The sequence below is a fragment of the Peromyscus californicus genome, unplaced genomic scaffold (genome assembly GCF_007827085.1).
Source record: "Peromyscus californicus insignis strain IS unplaced genomic scaffold, ASM782708v3 Scaffold_5__1_contigs__length_169319896, whole genome shotgun sequence".
Classification (NCBI taxonomy): domain Eukaryota; kingdom Metazoa; phylum Chordata; class Mammalia; order Rodentia; family Cricetidae; genus Peromyscus; species Peromyscus californicus.
Window position 1 is genome coordinate 25,201,384 of NW_026294573.1, and position 21,937 is coordinate 25,223,320.

Consider the following 21,937-nt stretch of genomic DNA (forward strand, 5'->3'; position numbering starts at 1 on the left):
CGCGTGCGCAATCGGTGCCCATAAGCTCCGGACTGGGATGGGGGGGGAGGGGGCGGAGCGCGCGCCTCGGCCCCGCGAAAAGCGACTGTGTGCGTCTGCATTGGCCGCGGCCGCGGATGCCCCGCCCACCCCTCCGGACCGCGCTCTCCCATTGGCCGATGTTGGCGCGAAGGCACGCGAGCCGGCCCCCCACGCACGGGCCGCAGGAAACAATAGAGGCCGCGCGCGCGGAGCGAGCGCCCGTCGCTTCCCCGCCCCTCCTGCAACGCACGACCCCGGGATCTCCTCCCAACCCCTCCCGGCTCTTCTGCCGCCATGGCTGACAAGGAAGGTGAGTGTGCCGAGGCGGGCTCGGGAAGGCGTGGGGCGGCGGGGCTGTGTCGTGGCGTGTTAACGCGGCCTAATACGGAGAGCAGGCCCGACTCTGGCGAGCCTAATCCCGGCAACTGCGGCTTGAGGAGGGAGCTCCCCGCGGGGCGGGCTAACGGCGCGCTGGCTCCTCAGGAGCGGCTGCGGGGCCGACGCCAGCGCTCGGGCCCGGGCGAGTGCGACGCTCCCCGTCGGTCCCCCTGCCTGCGGGGACTCGGGACGCCGCTCCCCACCTCCGGGCCCGACGCGCAGGCCTCCTTTGGGGTTTTGTGGACTTGGCGCGCGCCGGCGCGCTTCGAAGCTGGGCAGCGTCGGGCCAGACGGGTAAGTAACGGAGTGTCTGGCCGGGCTGGCCCGAGGACTTCCGGCCTTCCGCGGCGGAGAGCGGCCGCGGGGCCTGCGCCCTGCGAGGTGGAGACGAATCTCCTCCATTTCGGTGTCAGGACCCCGGAGCCGCGCCGGGGGCTTCGAAGAGGTTTTACTCGCTTTCCGTCTCCGTTCGGTAACTTAATCTGTGTTTTAAAAAACGTTTTAGCTGCCTTTGACGACGCGGTGGAAGAACGTGTGATCAACGAGGAGTACAAAATATGGAAGAAGAACACCCCTTTTCTTTATGATTTGGTGATGACCCATGCCCTGGAGTGGCCCAGTTTAACTGCCCAGTGGCTTCCGGATGTAACCAGGTGACACCAATCTCTTGGATATTACTTTGGTATTTCATAGCTTGTATTCGTTTTCCGGGTTTTTTTGTTTTTTCCCTCTCCAGTCATTCAGAAGCGGCATATGATCAGAGCCTATAAGTAATGTTTATTTTCCTCTACCAATAAGTAAGAAATAAGGGTAGAAAACTGAAGGTTATTTTGTAATTTACCCTGCAAGAGAAAATGTGTTTTTCTTCCTCAGCATTGAGTCGAATAGCCATCCTATAACTGTAGTTGATGTGTAATGTTAAAATGTGACAGATTTCAGAAGGTATTTTATCTGGTTCATTCAATAAAACATTTGGATTCTCGGTCATTTATGATGATAGCAAGGTTAATAGATAAGTTTGGGGCCTGCCTTCAAGAAATACATTGTCTGGTTAAGGGACAGTTATTTGAGCTGTATGGTCCCGAGGCTTTAGATAATTAGTGAGGTAACACCTGAAGAGGGCTGGGGGCGTGTAATGTTTAGTGGTAGAGCACATACTGGCAAGGACTTTGATCCTTAGGCCATAGAGTGAAATTGCATACACAGAATGTTCTAACCAAGGGAACCATCTGTCAACTTGAAATACCAAGACTAGCTTGCAGAAGGGAGTGAGTGGGAATACAAGATAAAGGTGGGTGTATATTATTATTGATGTAAACTTGGCAAAACAGAGTACTAAATTCTTTTGAAACTTGGAGTAAGATATGTATAGAATCCGGTTATGAGACTGATTTGGTTCAACAAGTAGAAAATTGGAGTAGAGTTGTTTTGAGGTGCTAGGAATTGAACATTGTGCATGGTAAGCAGGCAGTACCTCTGAACTATATATCTGTATGAGACTGCTACTTATGCATCAGTGTAGAGAAAAATGGAGACCTCTATTTGAGGAGTGTTGTACAAATCCATGGCAGACACCTTGGGGTTGGAACTTTTTGGGGGGGGGGTTTTCGAGACAGGGTTTCTCTGTGTAGCTTTGCGCCTTTCCTGGATCTCTCTCTCTGTGTAGACCAAGCTGGCCTCGAACTCAAAGAGATAGCTTGTCTCTGCCTCTCGAGTGCTGGGAATAAAGGTGTGCGCCACCGCCGCCCGGCTTGGAGTTGGAACTTTTTGTTGTTGTGGTTTTGGGTTTTGTTTTGTTTTGTTTTTTGTTTTTTTTTTTTTCTCTCTCTCTCTCTCTCTCTCGAGACAAGGTTTCTCTGTGTAGTTTTGATGCCTGTCCTGGATCTCTCTCTGTAGACCAGGCTGGCTCCCTCCCAAGTGCTGGGATTGAAGTCTAGTGCCACCACCGCCTGGCGGAGTTGGAACTTTTTAAAATGTAACCCGGTTCAAAAATAGTTGGGAGAGGGGTTGGGGATTTAGCTCAGTGGTAGAGCGCTTGCCTAGCAAGTGCAAGGCCCTGTGTTCGGTCCTCAGCTCCGACAAAAAAAAAAAAAATAGTTGGAAGCTGCAGCTTAGTGGAGTCATTTCTATCTCTTGTCAGTGGTTGTTGCGAGGATATGTGGTAGTACACAGCTGTAGTCCCAGCACAAAAGAGGTAGAACAAGAAAATGGAGAGTTCAAGGCCAGCCTGTGACACACTTAAAAAAAAAAAAAAAAAAAGGCACAGTGGCAGAGCCCTGTGACCCAGCACTGTTTGTGTGGCATCTTTCCCATTTTGACAAAGGGGTTTCAGGTTGTAATGTACAACACAGTCAGCTGGAGGTGTTGTAAAACATTGTCAACTCCCCTCTGAGGTTTCTGATTCTATCGATGTGAGAATTTTCATTCCTTGACGTTACCCAATGGTGCTGGGGCTGTTGGTCCTAAGACCACACTGTAAAGGCTCCTTCCAGGGAACACATGGTATTAAGTTATGTCTCTTTTTTGAAACTTAATATTCCTTGTTTCTTACAGTATAAAATTCAGACTGCCTTAAGCTGACATTCAAGAAATTGAGCAGTGATTTTAATTATCTTTCTAGTTTTCTCTCATTTGACTTTTCCATTTCCAAAACTAGAGTTGGACTTTAGTCTCGGTCTGTTACTTAGTAGCTATGTGATCTCAGCCACAATGTCTAATTTTCCTATATATCAAATACTTTTCACTTCAAATTAGAATAATTCTTCATAGTATTGTGATATTTAAATCCAGCCCAGCATTCATTTTAGATTGTTTAACAGTCCTGGCTGTCCTGGAACTTGCTCTGTAGACCAGGCTGGCTCTGCCTCCAGAGCGCTGGGATTAAAGCTGTGCACCACCACTGCCCAGCTTAACTCACTTTTTTATTCCAACAAACTGGGAGAGAAGTAAAATTCCCTTTAGTGATTTTAAATTTTGGCAAAGTTAAATAAAAATTAAGTACTGTATTTGTGCTCTAGCCTTAATAGAGGGCCATTATAAGTAGGAAATAGAGGCTGGCAAGTCGACTCACTGGGTAAAGATGCCTATTGCCAAGCTTGACAACTTAACTCTAGTTGCCTGGAGAGAACAGATCCACAAAAGTTGCCATTTGTTTTATTTCTATTGGGGGTCATACATGCCTAAGTGGATGGGTGTGGGTGCTGAGGATCTCCTGGAGCTAAATTTCAGGTGGTTGTGGGTCACTTGGCATGGGAACTGGGAACTGAACTCATGTCCTCTCTAAGAGCAGCAAACACTCTTAAGTGCTGATCCATCTTTCTGGTCCTACTTTTTCTAAAGAAATAGGAGCTTTGGTAATGACTCACTGAAGTACTTACCTTGCAAGCATCAGGGACAGGCAGTCAATCCACACCACCCATGTTTAAAAACAAACCATGACAAACAAAAAACCAGGGTGGTATATGCTTGAAGTCTCAGTGATGGGGAGATGGGAAATAGGAAGATTCCCTCAGGCTCAACAGCCAGCCATGCTGACCTAATTGGTGAGCTCCAGCTTCGTATTAACAGAGGTGAATAGCTTCTTTTTGTTTGTTTTTACTTTTACTTTTTTTGAGACAGAGTTTCTCCATTGTAATAATAGCCCTGGCTGTCCTGGAACTCAAGTAGAACCACCTGCCTCTGCCTCCTGAGAGTGCAGGAACTAAAGGCCATAAATAGCATCTTAAGAGTGAATGACTCACCGGCAGTGGTGGCGCACGTCTTTAATCCCAGCACTTGGGAGGCAGAGGCAGGCGGATCTCTGAGTTCGAGGCCAGCCTGGTCTACAAAGCAAGTTCCAGGAAAGGCTCAAAGCTGCACAGAGAAGCCCTGTCTCGAAAAACCAAAAAAAAAAAAGAGTTAATGACTCCCCACCCTCACTCCACCCCACCCCCCCACAGGGTTTCTCTGCTGTCCTGGAACTCACTTTGTAGACCAGGCTAAGGCCAGCCTTGAACTCACAGAGATCCGCCTGTCTCTTCCTCCTGAGTGCTGGTATTAAAGGTGTGCACCACCACCAACACTGGGCTGAGTGAATGACTCTTAATTGTCCTCCAGCATCCATATGCATGTCTACTTGAGCACATGGGGTTTTTTAAAGTAGGGACTAGTTCTCACTAACTATCTCAATTGAATTGTTTGGGTTTTTTGTCATATGCACATCACTGACTGATTTCTTGGGTTATGGACTTGAATAGTGATGATTTGTTGTTATTACAGGCCTGAAGGGAAAGATTTCAGCATTCATCGGCTTGTCCTGGGAACACACACATCTGATGAACAAAACCACCTGGTGATAGCCAGTGTCCAGCTCCCTAATGATGATGCTCAGTTTGATGCGTCACACTATGACAGTGAAAAAGGAGGTAGGACTCTTCAGGATAGAAGAAGTAATGGTGTATGGGTTATATCTTTCATGTCTGAACTATCATTAAGGAGGTACACAATTTGTTACGTAGCCTCTTTTTTTAAAAATTTTTTTGTGATTTTTATTTTATGTGCATTGATGTTTTGCCTGCATGTGTGTCTGTGAGGGTATGGAATCCCCTCGAACTGGAGTTACAGACAGATGTGAACTGACATGTGGGTGCTGGGGCTTGAACCCAGGTCCTCTGGAAGAGCAGCCAGTGCTCATAACTGCTGAGTCATCTCTTCAGCCCCTGGGTAGCCTCTTAAGTTTTAAGTTATTGGGAAAGCTAGTTTGCAATCAAGTAATCAACACAAAGTTTGCTTGCTGTAAGCTTCCCTCTACTATACTGGTCATGGTGGGATTTCTGCAGTTAATGGAGCAAAGGTCTGCCATATGTTTTTTGTTGTTGTATTCTCAACAGGGAAGACATTGACCCAAAGAGACAGAAATTAATTCATAGGTGTGGGTTGCTACAAATTTTTTTTTTAATTTTATGTATATGAGTGTTTTGCCTGCTATGTCTGTGCATCACTTGTGTGCCTGGTGCCTATAAAGTCCAGAAAAGGGTGTTGGATCCCTGGAAGAAGAGTTAAAGGCATTTGTGAGCTACTAGGAATTGAACCTGAGTCCTTTGCAAGAGCAGCCAGTGCTCCTAATCGCTGAGCCGTCTCTCCAGCCACACATCTTAAATGTTTACAAGCACAGGTGGCAGGAGGATCACAAGTTGCAGGCCAACTTGGGGCTAGTGATTCCCTAACTCGAAATAGACTTGATAGTTTGCACAGTACTCAAAGCATACAGTGTATCTGTGCCACTTCGATTTCACAGGGTTACAGGGGCAGAAAGTCTTAATAAAACTTCTTAGAGGGGTAGCCAGTGGGGGAGGGGGATGAGAAACACTAAATTATCATTGTTTTGCTTTTGGGGACAGAGTTTCTTTGTGTAGTCCTAGCTGTCCTGGAACTTGCTGTGTAGATCAGATTGATCTCAACTCAGAGAGCCTCCTGCCTCTGCCTCCCAGGTGCTGGGATTAAAGGCTGGGCCACCACTGCCCACCCACTAAATTATTCTTAAAGGTTTAAGACAGTAGAAATGACATGGTATCCATTATATTCATAAGAAATTTCAACAAGCTATTTTTTAGGAGATACCCTAAGAGTTTAACTGCTCCTGAATACTTACCATCTTTTTCAGGATAGGAATTGATAAATTTTCTTTATGTCCCTCAAAAAAGGGTGGGGTCAGTTGGAGAATTTCCTTGAATAAACCCTGTCTCAGACAAAACAACAAAAAATAGATAAGGGGCTTCCGTTATTAACATTTGTGCTCCATATAACCAATGCTTAATATTTCTTGATTAGCAGAAAGAACCCTTGATTATGTGTAAGTTTATTTGGGATCCAGCTGTTGACCAGGATTACAATTTTTCCTGGTCATTCCACATTTAATCTTCTGTGGTACAGAGGGCAAAATAGCTTGTTAGAATAATAGTCAACTATGATTTTGTGTAATTTGCCCAAGTGAATAGTTTTTTGGAAAAAGTTAGTCTCTGGATCCCCATATATGTTGGTTGGAAAAGGAAAACACTGGCCTTAAGAGTAAGGACTGACTGGGCGCCTTTAATCCCAGCATTCAGGAGGCAGAGTCAGTTGAATCTCTTTGAGTTCGAGGCCAGCCTGGTCTACAGAGTGAAATCCAGGACAGGCTCCAAAACTACACAGAGAAACCCTGTCTGAAAAAAACCGAAAAAGAAAAAAAGTGTGAGGATGGGTGGAGATCCTATTTGCCACTGTCTGGCTGTGTGGTTTTTCTTTGGTTTGGTTTGGTTTGGTTTTGGTTTTGGTTTTCTGAAGGGTTTCTTGTGTAGCCTTGACTGTCGTGGAATTTTGTAGACGAGGCTGGCTTTGAACTCACAAGTGCCTCCCACATGCTGGAATTAAAAGTGTGTGCCACTATGCCCAGCCTAACTGTGGTTTTAGAGTAAGTCATTTAACCTGAGTCTAGTTCCTATCCCTTAAATGAAATAAATTCTCTCTTTTAATGATTTCCTGGGTAATTGAACCCAATGTTGTATGTGTTTAAGGCCAAATGATCTACCACTGAGCTGTGTCTTCAGGTGTAAATGGGATAGGTTGCGTTTGAATTGTAGTTGGGGCTGGAGTTGTGAGTCGGGTGAGATACTCGTTTTAGCATATGGAAGCCCTGGATTCCGTCACTCTACAACAAACTAAGTGGGGTTTTGTTGTTATAGACATGGAAAGTCTGATTACTGTTGTTTCATGTTTTCTAAGTAATGTAGACGATATCCCTTCCTCTATAAACCAATCCCCTGGAAAGTAGTACTGATACCTTGCTTTCTTAAAGGAGTCCACATATTAAATCACTTATTCAACAAATGATGATGGCACACTCGTAATCATAGCTCTCCATGGTCAAAAATTCAAGTCTGATCTGGGTAACATAACTGACTCCTGTTTTAGAAGGAAAAAAACAGGCCAGTGAGACAGCTGAGCAGTTAAAGTCCTTGGATCTCTTGGTGAAAGGAGAAAACTCCCGGAAGTTGTTCTCTCACCTCTATGCATGTGTAGTAGCATGTACACACCCACCTGCATGTATGTAAAATGAAAAACAAAAACGGGGAGTTAGAGATGTAGGTCAGTTGGTAGGATATTTGCCTGCTGTGCACAAGGCCCTGGATTCTAAACCATATACGGTGGTATGCACTTGGAAGGTGGAGGCAGGAGGCTGGTGTATGTTCAAAGGGAGTTCAGTACTTAATACATGGAGGTGTTTTTCTTGGTGCCTGAGATGCAGTACAGAATGTGTGGTGTGGGTTTATAATTTGCTTTTCTGACAGTAGATTCAATAACTTCCGATTTCATTTTGTGTGTGCGTGGTGCGTGCAAGTGTGTGGGTGCAGGTGTCCATGCCAACACACTCAGAAGTCAGAGCCTTCCTCTTTCACTCTATTTAACCCTTTGATATCATGTCACTGAATTGGAGGTTTCCCCAGGCAGCTAGGCTGCTTGTCTTCACACTGTAATCCTGGGGTTACGGATATACTTGAAGCCATGCCTGGCTTTTTGTGTAGGTGCCAAGAATTCAAACTCAGGTCTTCAAGCTTGCTGTGTAGCAAATGTTTTACCCACTGAGCCATCTCTCCATCCTCAAGCTCTTTTTTTTTTTTTTTTTTTTTTTGTAGTGTTAAGGTTTTAAGTTTGTATGTGTTGTATTTTGCCTGTTTTTGATAGGCTTTCATGTAACCCGTAACTCAGAGTGTCTTGAATTTGTATTCATCCCTGCATTCACCTCTGAAGTTCTGGGAGGGACTGAGTTAATGAACCTGGCCTCTGCTATTGTTAAGAAAAGCTGTACAGTTATGAATTACTAACTTTTCCTCTGATGTCCTCCAACTTTTTTGTCCTTCTTTGAAATGCCTCCCAGTTCCAAGATTTCAAAATACCTGTTGTTTATTCCTAATCTTTAACTGATACACTTTGGTCTTTCTGTTTATTTTGCTGCTGTGTATGTGGTTAGAATTGAGTCCTATTCCCTGAATGTTCTCTTGCCTTGGGGATTTGGGGGGACAGTAAGATCTCTTCCACTGAGCTACTTTCTCTGACTATAGTTTTGTGCGTTGATGTAGGTGTGTGCCACAGTGCCAAATGGGGAAGGATTGTCACAGGTTCATGACCATTGTGGTCTGTATATTGAGCTCCTGACTGAACTGTCACAAAAGAGCTTCTCTCTCCCAAAAAATAGTAACAAAAGCAGTAATGTGAATAATGACTCTGGATTTTTGAATTTGATTGTCACACTTCCCCAGTGTTACACACCTTATTTTCCTTTTACCCCTTTACTGAAAAGTGGATATGCTTGGTACTAAGTGGGGGAGTGGTCAGTTGATCTCATCAGTGATGGGTACAGTTATGTCTAATGTCTAAGTCTCTTGGGTGCTGGGTTGTATCTCAGTGGTAGAGCACTTGTCTAGCTAGCATCTACAAGACCCTGGGCTACAATACTCTGCACCACAGACACAAAAAGTTAGTTTTTTGAGAGATTACTAGATAGACACTTCTTAACTAAAAGATGAAATGCATTATAAAAATTCATGAGTTAAGTATAATAAATCATTGATTGTGATAACATAATTTGGTTATTTGACTTGTGGTGTTAAAATATATTCTTTGAAATTCCACGGGTTTTATGGCCTTGGTGCTGGACATGTTTTGTTTGGGGAGTTTTTATTGGTTTTGGTTAGTTGGTTGATTTGGGGATGGGGGTGGGGGGCAGTTAGTTTTTTGTTTTGTTTTGGTTTGGTTTTTTAGACAGGGTCTCTGTTGTAGACTGGCCTGAAACACCCTTAAGTAGTCAAGGCTGTCTTTGAACTCCTGGTGATCCTTTTGACTTAGCCTTTTAAAGGGGGTTTCTTTTATTGTTACTGTTAATGTAGATGGGTATTTTCCCTGCATGTACGTCAGTGCACCCGCCATATTTGTGCTTGGTGCCTATGAAGGCCAGAGGAGGGTGTCAGAGCCCCTGGAACTGAAGCTGCAGGTGGTTATGGGCCACCATGGGGGTGCCGAAAATCAAATCTTTGGTCATCTTGAAGAGCAGCCAGTGCTCTTCATCAATCAGGCATCTCTGGCCCATGCGAATGTTTTCACTGTGACTTGAGTAGTGCTTCCTTCCCCTGGTATACACATGGGTAAAGATTCATGAAGCCACAGAGAGCTGTTCAATTTTATTCCGTTGTGTTGTACTTTGGGTTGGTTTTAATGGTGTTTTGCCTTTGTTGGTGTGTTTGAAACAAGCTAGGGAGAATTTTTTACTTTGTTTTTTTGTTAATATTTCAGACCTTTGTTTGCTGTTTTGACTGGGCCTTCCACTGTCTACTTTATAGTGGCAATCTGTAATTTTAAGTAGGTGTAGCTGGTGGGGTGATAATGTCTCAGTGGTAATGTGTGTGTCTGGCATGTGTGTGGCCTTTGGTTCAGTCTGCATTAAGAAAAAGGCATATCCTAATCTGTTAGGAACTCAAGTTGAGAACTGTATATGGTAGCACATACCTTGCAATCTCAGTACTTGGAAGGCAGGAGGATCCTTACTTTTGAAACAAGCTGGGCTATTGAGACATGGGCAGACAAAACAAAATCTCATTTGAATTCTCTAAACTGGGTTCCTACTACTGTATTTATTAAGTATTTGCCCCAAACGAAAATCATGCATTATATGATTAACGGCCCCCTTTTTTTGTGAATTCTGCCCAGTGTTGCTTTTCTCCTGTATGTTGCCATTTTGACAGTTAAACTTTTTAGAAAGTCAGTCATGTGTAGTTGTGTGCTTACCACCATGTGCTTAGACTGGAAATTCCTTGAGATCACTTACCATGTTACATCTTTTCTAACATTTATTTATGTGTGCATGTAAGGGTGGTCTTGTGTGTGGAGGTCAGAGGGTAACTTTGCCTTCTACCTTGTTGAGGCAGGTTCTTGACTGCTGTTCTACAGTTACAGTGATTGCTCCAGGCTAGCTGGCCCAAGAGCCTTCTCTCCTATCCCTGTTGTATGTTGTAGAGTCAGGGGTGTGTGCAAAGGTATTTCCCTCCTCCCCCACCTCCTAGAGCCCTTTTTTTTTTTAATTGATTTATTTTTGTTTTATGTGCATTGGTGTTTTGCCTGCATGTATGTCTGTGTGAGGGTGCCAGATCCCCTGGAACGAGTTACAGACAGTTGTGAGCTGCCATGTGGGTGCTGGGAATTGCACCTACCTGGTCCTCTGGAAGAGCAGCCAGTGCTCTTTACCTTAACCACTGAGCCATCTCTCCAGCCCCTAGGGCCTTTTTTCAAAGACAGGATGTTACTATGTACATTGCTCCTGGCTGGCTGGTTGGCTGGTCTGGAACTCAAAAGATTTGCTTGCCTCTGCCACCCTAGAGCCAGGATTAAAGAAGTAAATAATGAATGTAGTAAGAATTATTTTGAGGTTGAAAAGTGCCTTAATAGACTAACAGTATTACTCATTTACATCTTTGCTGTCTGTAAATATTTTCATCCTTTAGTTAGTGACACTTCTCTAGGAGTAGTGGTAGAGATAGTTCAAGGTGTGGTAGTTAGGTGGTAGAGGTAGAGATAGTTCAGGGTCATCCTTGGCTACATAGTGGAAGGTCAGCCTGTGCTACTTGAGACCATGTCAATCAATCAATCAATGGATAAGTGAAATAACATTGAGTAGAAGTGTTAGTGACAGAACATTTTCATTTGTACATAACTCTAAACTTTATTTAAGGCTCAGAAAAATGTAAAGCCTTCCCCAAATCACCAAACTAGGAAGTGACAGAGCTACTTGGGTCTGAGTCTAACTCTTACCAAGTATTTTCTACCATATCCTGCCTTCTGGGAGTCTTCTATCATTAATTACCCTCATTTGTTTCATATAACCACAAATTACTTATTTTGTAATGCTGCTTGGGAGAATTCTCCCAAGTGTATGTGATAGTTAAATGTGAATGAAGAGCACATGAGATAGCTCAGGAGGAAAAGATTCTTGTTACCTGGTGATACAAGTTTGATGGACTGAGTTGTCCTCTGGCCTCCACATGTGCACCATGGCACACATAATGACAAGAGATAATGTCTATTAGAGCCAGGCATGGTGGAACATACCTCTGTTGAGTTCTAGGACAGCCAAGGCCAAATAGTGAGAACCTGTCTCAAACCCAGTAATAAACAATAATTCATAAAATTTTAAGGACGATAATGAAAAGAAACTAACCAGACCTGGTAACATAGGCCTGTATGTAATCCAGTCTACTCAGGAGACTTGAGTCAGGAGGATTTCAAGTTTTGTAATCCTGCTTAGTCAACTTAGTGAAATCCTGTTTAAAAATGAAAAGTTAGAGAGGTTTACCTAGAGATACAGGTCAGTAATATTACAAGGTACGGTCAGTCTCCAACATGAAAGAAGGGATTGGGAAAGGAGATACTATGAGAGCAGATGCAATGCGATGGTATTTCTGAAAGCTCACACTAATGAAGAGCTTCAAATAAATGATGTAAGAGGTGCTTTATATTACCTAGCACTACAGTTTAATATCCATTAAAATGGCAGCTTGACACTAGTGAGGTAGTTCAAGAGTTAAGAGCACTTGTTTCTTTTGCAGAGGGCCTGGATTCAGTTTCTAGCACCCACAAAACAACTTACAACTAACTGTCCAACTCCAGTTTCAGGGATCCAGTGCCCTCTTTTGGCCTCTACGAGCACCAGGTACACACTAGCACACATGCAGGGAAATACTTACACACATAAAATAAAAGTAAATCTTTTTAGCTAGGCCATAGTAGAGCACACCTTTTATTACAGGACTCGAGAGGTAAAGGCAGCCAGATCTCTGAGTTCAAGGCCAGCCTGGTCTACAAAGTGAGTTCCAGGACAGCCAGAGCTACACAGAAACCCTGTCTTGAAACAGTCTCTTCCCCCGCCCCCTTGTCTTTTTTTTTTTTTTTTTTAAAGACAGATTCTCTCTACATAGTCCTGGCTGTTCTGGAACTCACAGAGGCATGCTTGAATTTCATTCGTTCTACAGATTTTGTTTTGGTTTTTGGTTTTCCAAGACAAGGTTTCTCTATACAACAGTCCTGGCTGTCCTAGAATTCACTCTGTAGACCAGGCTGGCCTTAAACTCACAGAGATCCACTTGCCTCTGCCTCCTGAGCACTGGGATAAAAGTGTGCACCACCATTACCCAGCCCCACAAACTTATTTTTATGTCAAATGAGATTTGAAAACCGTCAAGAACAACCTTTTAGCAAGGAATGGTGGTCATCATACTTGTAATCTTGGCACTCAGTCAGGGAAATTGCCTAGGCTAGACTATAGAATGAGAAAGGAGTGGGGGAGAGAACAGAGAGGAACCTCTACGTAATGAATTGAAGGCCTGTCTGAGTGAGCTGTATAATCCCGGGGGGATGGGGGTGGAGGGAGGGTGAGACTCACAAAGTTGCTGCGCCCCCCCCCCCCATTTCCCTATAAAGCCTTAGCTAGTGTGACACTCACTATGCAGACCAGGCTGGCCTCTAACTCACGAAGATCTGGGAGTGCCAAGATTTAAAGGTGTGTACTACCATGCCTGGATTGAGATTCATACCATCTTAATTTCAATTGGTAATGTAGTACTTCTTACTAATCTATCTGTAGTTACAAATGTATAAAAGCACTTTAGTTCTGTAAATGGTTCAATCTTCTAGTTATATGACTTGGTTGATTAAATACTTTTTGCTTATATGTACAGAATTTGGAGGTTTTGGCTCTGTTAGTGGGAAAATTGAAATCGAAATCAAGATTAACCATGAAGGAGAAGTAAACAGGGCTCGGTACATGCCCCAGAACCCTTGCATCATTGCAACCAAGACTCCATCCAGTGATGTGCTTGTTTTTGACTACACAAAGCATCCTTCTAAACCAGGTACTCCCCTCTTTTTAAACAGATACAGATTCCATTTACTCAGTCTCTGTTGTTTTTATAATTTAACATCTTATGATTTGTATTGATATGTGTGGTATTTATTGGTTTTTCAAGACAGAGTTTCTTTGTGTAGCCCTGGCTATCCTGGAACTTACTCTGTAGACCAGGCTGGCCTCGAACTCACAGAGTTCCACCTGCCTCTGCCTCCTGAGTGCTGGGGTTAAAGGTGTGTGCCACCACCACCCGGCCACGTGTGAGTATTTTATGCTTCTCAAGTGAAACAATGCTTTTATGTGGAGGAAAAGCATGATTTTGCTACTTCCGCATTATATAGTTGGTCATAATGGGTCTATATTTTGTATAATAGGCGTCTGTGACATAATTTTGCTTAATAAGCCTAGAGAGACAATGGACTGGATATTCTAGATATGTCTGTTACTTTGCAGACCCTTCTGGAGAGTGCAACCCAGATTTGCGTCTCCGTGGACATCAGAAGGAAGGTTATGGTCTTTCTTGGAATCCAAATCTCAGCGGGCACTTACTTAGTGCTTCAGATGACCATGTGGGTATCCTTGCAGTTTTGAGGCAAATCTGGGATTGTTGCCAATTGGTGTCTTTTTTGGGGATATGTGGGGAAGTGAGAATCTTTTATATAATGGTTAATTTTATATTTAAGACCATCTGCCTATGGGACATCAGTGCAGTTCCAAAAGAAGGAAAAGTGGTGGATGCAAAGACCATCTTTACAGGGCATACAGCAGTAGTAGAGGACGTTTCCTGGCATCTGCTCCATGAGTCTCTGTTTGGGTCAGTTGCTGATGACCAGAAACTTATGATGTGAGTGGACCCCATTGTTTGTTTTTTAATACATACATTTTCATAGTTTTGTATTAGTCCCCATTTCAAGCTTCTCTGTTCTTTCTCTTTTTAAATGAAGTTGGGATACTCGTTCAAACAATACTTCCAAGCCAAGCCACTCGGTCGATGCTCACACTGCTGAAGTGAACTGCCTGTCTTTCAATCCTTATAGTGAGTTCATTCTTGCCACAGGATCAGCTGACAAGGTCAGTTTGCTTTGTGTGGGGTTTTTTGTTACTGAGTTGTTCAGGTTTTCTATTTTATGGGTAAGGGAACTTCACCTGCATGTATGTCTTTCATATGGTATACATGACTGGTGCCCGTTGAGACCAGAAAGGGTGTCACATCCCCTGGGATTGGAGTTTCAGATGTTTATGAGACATCAAGTGGGTGCTCTTAACTACTGATCCATCTTCAGCATTTTTTAATTGTGCAAAGATCCTGTAGTTAATGTTTTAAAGGGTGGTTGGTTTTTTTTGTTTGTTTGTTTTTTTTTGTTTTGGTTTTTTTTTTTTTTTTTTTTTTTTGGTTTTTTTTTTTTTGGTTTTTTTTTTTTGGTTTTTTCAAGACAGGGTTTCTCTGTGTAGCTTTGCGCCTTTCTTGGTACTCGCTTTGGAGACCAGGCTGGCCTCGAACTCACAGAGATCCACCTGCCTCTGCCTCCTGAGTGCTGGGATTAAAGGCGTGTGCCACCAAATAACTAAAGGAGATTACCAACTCTACTCCTACAAGTTGCCCTCTGATTTCTGCACGGTTGTCTTGGCTCCTCTGTGTTTATGACACACACATTCTCAATTATTTATTTGGTAGGGATGGGGGCACATACACCATGACATTTGCATGGGGGTTAGAAGACAACTGGCCAGAGTCTATTTATTCCTTCCACTATGTGGATTCTGGGATCGAGCACATGGTAGCAGGCTTGACAACAAGCACCGTTATCCACTGAACCCTGTGGCCTTAGGCTTTTCTTTTCTTTTTTTTTGAGGGGGGGGTTGTTTTGTTTTGTTTTTCGAGACAGGATTTCTCTGTATAGTTTTGGTGCCTATCCGGGATCTTGCTCTGTAGACCAGGCTGGCCTAGAATTCACAGAGATCCGCCTGGCTCTGCCTCCTGAGTGCTGCGATTAAAAGCATGAGGCGTGTGCCACCACGGTCAGGCTGGCTTTTCTTACTTGATACGTTTATCTTGATTTCTTTATCTTTTTGTACATAGACTGTTGCCTTGTGGGATCTGAGAAATCTGAAACTCAAGTTGCATTCCTTTGAATCACATAAGGATGAAATATTCCAAGTAAGAGAAACCAATGCTCCCTGCCTTCTTTTCCCTTTCCTTCCCTTTTAGGTATGTAGTTATCTTTTATCTAATAATTGTAAGGAATCTTTGGGGAGTACAAGTAGCTGAGGCTTGAACTCTGTGCCTTTTGTGTGTTGTGTGGCACATAAATAGTTGAGAAAATAATCATAGATTCTGTCAATATTTTAGTTTCTGTGTCAGAATTGAACTTCATTTGACTAAAAGCCAGAATTACGCACGAATAATTTGGAGGCAGGGGAGGAAAACAAGGTTTTGTGCTGACTTGTGCCTATAGTTCTGCTTCCTGAGTGCTGGGATTAAAGGTGTACACCACCAACACCCGGCTTCATTGCTTTTTATTTACAGAGTTTTGTAAGATGTATTTTCTAATTCATTGCATTTTCTTCACTCTTGGATATAGGTTCAGTGGTCACCTCACAATGAGACTATTTTGGCTTCTAGTGGTACTGATCGTAGGCTGAATGTCTGGGATTTAAGGTGAGTTTTGTGTTAATTACCTTATCCATGAAGTATGTTTGGTTTTTTTGTTTGTTTGTTTTTGTTTTGGGGAGACAAAGTTTCCTTTATAGCCCAGGTGGTCCTAGAACTTACTCTGTAGAATAATAGTCTGACCTCAGACTCAGAAATTCACCTCTCTTTGCTCCAGAGTGCCACCAAGCCAGGCAGTTACTGTCTTTACATTTTTCAAAGATGGGTGCTCAGGCTGTCTTAATTAGGGTTTCTATTGCTGTGAAGAGACACCATGACCATGGCAACTCTTATAAAAGAAAACATTTAATTGGGTGGCTTACAGTCCAGAAGTTCAGTCCATTATCATCATGGTGGGACATGGCTCTTTGCATGGTGCTGGAGGGGTAGCTGAGAGTTCTACATCTTGTACATGCAATAGGAAGTGAATTGAGACACTGGGCATGGGCTTGAGCATATATAAGACCTCAAAGCCCACCTCCACAGTGACACATTTCCTCTAACACACGAGTGCCTATGAGCTTATGGGGGCCAGTTACATTCAAACCACTACACAGGGAAATGTTTTTTGACTTAAAATTCTTTTTTTGTTAGTAAAATCGGAGAAGAACAGTCCCCAGAAGATGCAGAAGATGGCCCACCAGAGTTGTTGGTATGTTACAAACCTTCAGGCACTTTGGGGTCTTCTGTGCTTTAAAAAGTGGGCTGTGATCTAATGTTGTCCGTGTTTACTGTCTTTGTTTTGGTCCCTCTTGCAGTTTATTCATGGTGGTCACACTGCCAAGATATCTGATTTTTCCTGGAATCCCAATGAACCTTGGGTGATTTGTTCTGTATCAGAAGACAATATCATGCAAGTGTGGCAGATGGTGAGTGTTTAGCCATTTATTTAGGGGATGTTAGATACATGAGACCATCATTTTGCACACAGACACACACACTTCGGGTTGCAGCTGCCATCTCTACCCTGTTTTCCTCAGATATGACTTGAATGTATATATGTAGTTTTCCTTGGCGTGGGGGTTGCTGTTTATTTTGAGTCAAGGTCTCATGTAGCTCTGTCTGGCTCATATTTACATGTGTTATTTTGAACTGCCTTTTCTTTTTGTTTTTGAACAGTTTTTCTGTAGTCCTGGCTGTCCTGGAACTCTCTCTGTTACACAGAGAAACCCTATCTCAAGAAAAGTTTTTTTTTTTAACTTAACAGTTCTAAGTGTTTTCTTTTTTTTCATAGTACTAAGCAGTCTTTAGTGGAAAATCTATACTTCTGATGGTGTAGCTCTTGATATAGATAAAATAACAAAACAAGATCTCAAAGACACAAAGCCAAACCTCATCATTGAATAAATCTCTAAGCAGACTGAGCAGATGTCAACAGCTTAGTTTTTAAAAGATTGGATTTTTATTTGTTTTGAAACAGGGTTTCTCTGTAACAGCCCTGGCTGCCCTAGGCAGAAAGCAGGCGGATCTCTGAGTTCAAGGCCAGCCTGGCCCGTCTACAGAGTGAGTTCTAAGACAGCCAGAGCTACAAAGAGAAACCCTTGTTTCAAGCGGGGAAATGGCCCAAAAAAAGTTGTAGAGGGATGAGCTGCACGCCTTTAATCCCAGCATTTGGGAGGCAGAGGCAGGTGGATTTCTGTGAGTTTGAGGCCAGCCTGGTCTACAGAGTGAGTTCCAGGACAGGCACCAAAACTACACGGCAAACACTTGTTTCGAAAACAAACAAACAAACAAACAAAAAAAAAAAAGGTAGTATTTGCTCAGACTTGACCTGGTTTTTTGGCATATAACTGCTAAGATATCATTGGGATTTCTAGCTCACATTGTCTTGTTCATGATAATGATCCCTTTTGGCCATACCTGAGTCTGTTACTAAGGTTTTTGTAAGGCCCTTAGATAGCCTTATAGCTGGGCTAGTCAACAGAAGTGCTGAAAGTTAACCACTGGGGAAGGGAGATTAAGCTTGTAGCTTGTCCTGTGATCTTAGCACAACCAAAAAATTGGTAGTTTGAGTATCCAGATTCTGGTGGTCATTGATTGCCAGGAGAGGAGGAAGATGAGTACTCTGCTCCTTCCTGTATTTCTCTCTTCCATTTGGTCCCTGAGAGTGAGTGAGTGAGTGAGTGAGTGAGTGAGTGAGTGAGTGAGTGAGTGTGTGTGTGTGTGTGTGTGTGAGAGAGAGAGAGAGAGAGAGAGAGAATGTGTGAATAAAACCCAGTAATAAGCAGGGGGGTGTAGTAACCCTATAATCCTAGTTCTTGGGGAAACTGAGGCAAGTGATTACATATGCACAATACATAGACGTCAAAGTCTCTTACTCTGTGGAATCGTAGCAAGTTTTCAAACCAGGCAAAGGAGTTCTCAAATTTTCTCCCTCAAATTTTATAGCAATGTTGGATAGAAGTAGCAGGATAAGCCTGCAGATTTAGGCTTACAACAATCCTCTGAGGTGATGCCTGTTAAGTCTGGTGTTGAAGTGACTACTGGGGTCTTAGTTACCCAGTTAGTATCCAGAGGAAAAATTACCACACATTTGGTGTTAGACTTACTATACATTTCATCAACTAGTGGGGGTTGGGTTTTATGTTATATAAAAGTGGTTTTTTAAAATATTTGTAAATTGAAATTTGGACAAGGTTTGGATGGTTTTATTTAAATTTACTATTCAGTGAATTTTTTCATACTCGAGTTATACATCACAAAGAAATTTAAAACATCATCTCTAAAAGAAATTCTGTGCTCTAAGCACCACTTTCTGTGTATGTATCTCATAGAAACCTCTCTGGTTTATAGTTTAGCTATTACCAATAATATATCTGGTCAGTTCAGGAATAATGATCATCCATACTTTGTGAAAATGCCCTATATCGGGAGCTGTGGCCTGCTCCTTGATTTAACTGGAACACATCTGTACCCAGTTATGATTCATATTGTAGGTTCACTGTGTGTTGCTGTTTTTAGCAATAGCATTGAATATTTAAAAAACTGTTTGAAATGTTATCAGAAACCTTGGCATAATATATTGTGGAAACTTAGACTTCAAGAAATAACTGTCTTCATACTGAATACCCTTTTCTCTCCTTTTGGCAGGCAGAGAACATTTATAATGATGAAGACCCTGAAGGAAGCGTGGATCCAGAAGGACAAGGATCCTAGACATGTCTGCACTTGTGGTTTAGACTCCCCTTGTTGTCCTCTGAACCCTAGAAGGATTGAACACTGGTTTGAGACACAGACTTTGTTCAGCTCTCCGGCTACAATAGGTGCCACCAACAATTCTATTAGCCCAAACCATGGGGGTTTTCTAATCTTAACTGGGGGACTTAATTCAACAAAGCCACAGACTTATATTTAAATTTTTCTTCAGGAATTTTCTAGTAACAAACCAGGTCTAAAGCATCTTCAGAAATGGGGCATATTATGTGTGATTATTTTTCTTCTTAAGCTATATCCCCAAGTTTTTCAGATTCTCAAGTAAGAGGCCAGAGTGGATAAGGAATAGAGCCAAGTGAAGTAGGTGTCTGAGCCATGAGTATAACTATTGCAAGATGTCGTTTTTATTCAGGAATTAGGGGAGAGTCAAGTCAGAGAGTTGAAAGTCCTCACACCTGGCTTTCCAGGATGCACATTTCCTATGGAAACCAGAGTCTTGGTTTCTTTAGTTACGACAACACGGTCCCCCTTCCCCTTGTATTTTTGCTCATTAGTGTATTGCTTGAGCTGTTTCCATATTATTCCTTTCCTTTCTGTGAAATGGTTTTTGTTGTGTGTGGTTTTTTGTTTTTGTTTTTTTTTTTAAACTTGGGACCACCAAGTTGTAAGGTGTATGTTTTTAACTGACAGTCATACCACTGGTGAACTGTCAAGTTGAGAAAGAGTGAATTGCTAGTTTGTCTTTGTTTTTAAAATTAAATTAATCCTTGGTAAGAGTTGCTTTTCTAGGGGTTAGTCCTTGACCACTATAGTTTGATGCCCTCTCCATTTTGGTTGACCTGTCTCAGCATCGGGCCTGTTACTCTCCATGACTAACTGTGTAAGTGCTTATAAAGGAATAAATTGCTTTTCTATGATGCCCTGCGCTGGTAGGTTTTATTTACTATCCACCAAACACCAGTCTCCGGCTTCTAGAAGAGTTTGTTCGGATGACAGTTGTTTTTCATGCTCTTGACTATCAAAATGAAAATGAACATAATAGATCCAGAACCATTAAAAAGAAGAGCTTTACTCCTGCCTGGGAAAGCGAAGGCATTACCAAACAGTACACAAACTAGTCTTGGTAAAATTACATCTTTTTTAAGTCTTCCTAGAGAGCCGCACAAGTTTCCAAGATGTCAAAGGCAGTGTGATAGACAACTTAAGGCAGTTTACATTTGAAAGAGATTATACCCGTGTTCCAGAGAGCTTGTATCTGTCCAGTGTTTTTCACTGGGACTCCTACTTACTTTTAAAGGATAGGAATTAAGAGTCTGAGTGTCCTTATCACCATATGTGATAACTAGATAAAAATGACCGACTTCGCTTGAACTGACTAAATGACTCACCTCCAAAACCGTTTAATTTCTGGAAAGTCTGAATAATGAAGTGTCAGGTCCAAATCTGAAGTGATTTCTGTTCTCATTGTTTTTGTGTATAGTAAAAACTATCAAGCTGGGTGTAATGATACATCCCAGCACTTGGGATGCAGATGCAGGTGGATTTCAGTGAGTTCGAGGCCCTCCTTGTCTATGTGATGTGTTCCAAGACAGCCATGTCACCACATGGGTGATACCCTGGGGGGGGTTGTGGGGTGTGTGTCTTGAGTCACACTTGGTGATGTACACCTGTAGTCCCTGTGGTTGGGAAGTAGAGGCAAGATCAGAAGTTCAAGGTCATCCTGACCTATATAACAAGTTAGAAACCCCAGCCTAGATTACTTGAGACCTTGTCTGAAAAAAACCCAAGCCTGACGTGTCTTTAATCTCAGCAGTGTAGAGGCAGGCAGATTTCTCTGAGTTCAGGGCCAGCCAGGGCTGTAAGTGAGGCCCTGTGTCAAAAAAAAAAAAAAAAGAGAGAGAGAAAAGAAAAAGAAAAACGGCAAAATAGCTATCCTGACACTTTTAGGAGTAAATCATGTGAGTGCGGGTGTTAAAGGAAAAATGACTTTGTGAAAGGAGTCGTTTGAAATCTAGTACCCATGCCTCAGAGGTATTGAAGCTGTGGGTTCATAGGGCAAAGACTGGCTGCCTTTTGACCCCGACTTTTTCCTTAAATGTTCTTGGTTGGGGTCAGCACAAAGCAATAAATAACCTTCACAATGCTGCAAGATGTGGTGATACTCCATAACCCAGTGTTCTGCTGCAAGATAACAGGCTCATTTGTCCATCCACAGTGCATCAGGATCAGTACTAACAGCCTACAGAAAAGAATCCAGATGAAAGGTGACTGGTATCCTGCTTCTAGCCAACCCTAAAATCTTTGTGGGCAAGATAAGCAATGTTTGTAATTTTCACAGGGTGAATTGCTTGCCAGATGCTGGCACTCTTTCCTGTTTGGGGAAAAGTCCATCCCTAGTGATGCTTTGATATAAATGCTTTGTTGTTTCTGGGTTACAGATCCGGCCATACATTTCTAAACAATCCCTGTAAGATTGAAAGAAATACAGTTAAGTTTGCATTTTCTGCAATCTGAAATAATACATTAGAAAATTTTATAATAGTGAGCTTCCAAGATTTTCTTACGGTAAACTGAGGAAAGACTTCTACAACCTGGTTGGTTTTGATTGATTTCACCATGTTGCCTTGCCTGGCCTGAAGTTGACTACCTAGACCAGGTTGGCCTCCTGAGTGTTGAGATTAAAGTTGTGTGCCACCATACCTGGCTACAATATGAAAGCAGAATAAATAGTAACCTGTGTGACGGGGGTGAGGGAGTAAAGTAAGCAGACATGGTGGTTTATAGCTACGGTTTTAGCACTGAGGCAGGACCATGTCAAGTTCAAGACCAGC

General features: G+C 42.7%; 2 protein-coding genes across 9 annotated transcripts in view; one reads left to right on the plus strand and one right to left on the minus strand.

Moving 5' to 3' along the window:
• Window positions 1–199: 199 nt before the first annotated feature.
• Rbbp4 (RB binding protein 4, chromatin remodeling factor) lies at window positions 200–20,023 on the plus strand. 2 transcript variants are annotated; one of them, XM_052716179.1, is made up of 12 exons: window positions 200–331; window positions 905–1,052; window positions 4,657–4,802; window positions 13,137–13,310; window positions 13,757–13,872; window positions 13,987–14,147; window positions 14,248–14,374; window positions 15,384–15,461; window positions 15,886–15,962; window positions 16,548–16,605; window positions 16,712–16,822; window positions 19,044–20,023. In XM_052716179.1, the coding sequence occupies exons 1-12, from the start codon at window positions 316–318 to the stop codon at window positions 19,107–19,109; spliced, it is 1,278 nt and encodes a 425-aa protein (XP_052572139.1). In that variant the 5' UTR covers window positions 200–315; the 3' UTR covers window positions 19,110–20,023. The 2 variants fall into 2 exon arrangements, with proteins under 2 accessions (XP_052572139.1, XP_052572140.1); XM_052716180.1 differs by lacking the exon at window positions 200–331 and adding an exon at window positions 559–693.
• Sync (syncoilin, intermediate filament protein) overlaps window positions 19,724–21,937 on the minus strand; it is a 21,432-nt gene continuing 19,218 nt past the window's right edge. For 3 of the 7 annotated variants that reach the window (XM_052716176.1, XM_052716170.1, XM_052716178.1), the window contains exon 4: window positions 19,724–21,571. In XM_052716176.1, coding sequence (XP_052572136.1) covers window positions 21,439–21,571 — 133 coding nt within the window. In that variant the 3' untranslated portion in view covers window positions 19,724–21,438. The remainder of the gene's footprint in view (window positions 21,572–21,937) is intronic. The other 4 variants (XM_052716172.1, XM_052716174.1, XR_008213666.1 and 1 more) reach the window with 4 other exon arrangements.

Excerpts from the sequence above, each read along its gene's own strand:
- Rbbp4 (XM_052716179.1), top strand. Across the intron at positions 13,873-13,986 it reads TTAGTGCTTCAGATGACCAT|ACCATCTGCCTATGGGACAT; the intron begins GTGGGTATCCTT and ends TTTATATTTAAG. Across the intron at positions 14,148-14,247 it reads GATGACCAGAAACTTATGAT|TTGGGATACTCGTTCAAACA; the intron begins GTGAGTGGACCC and ends TTTTAAATGAAG.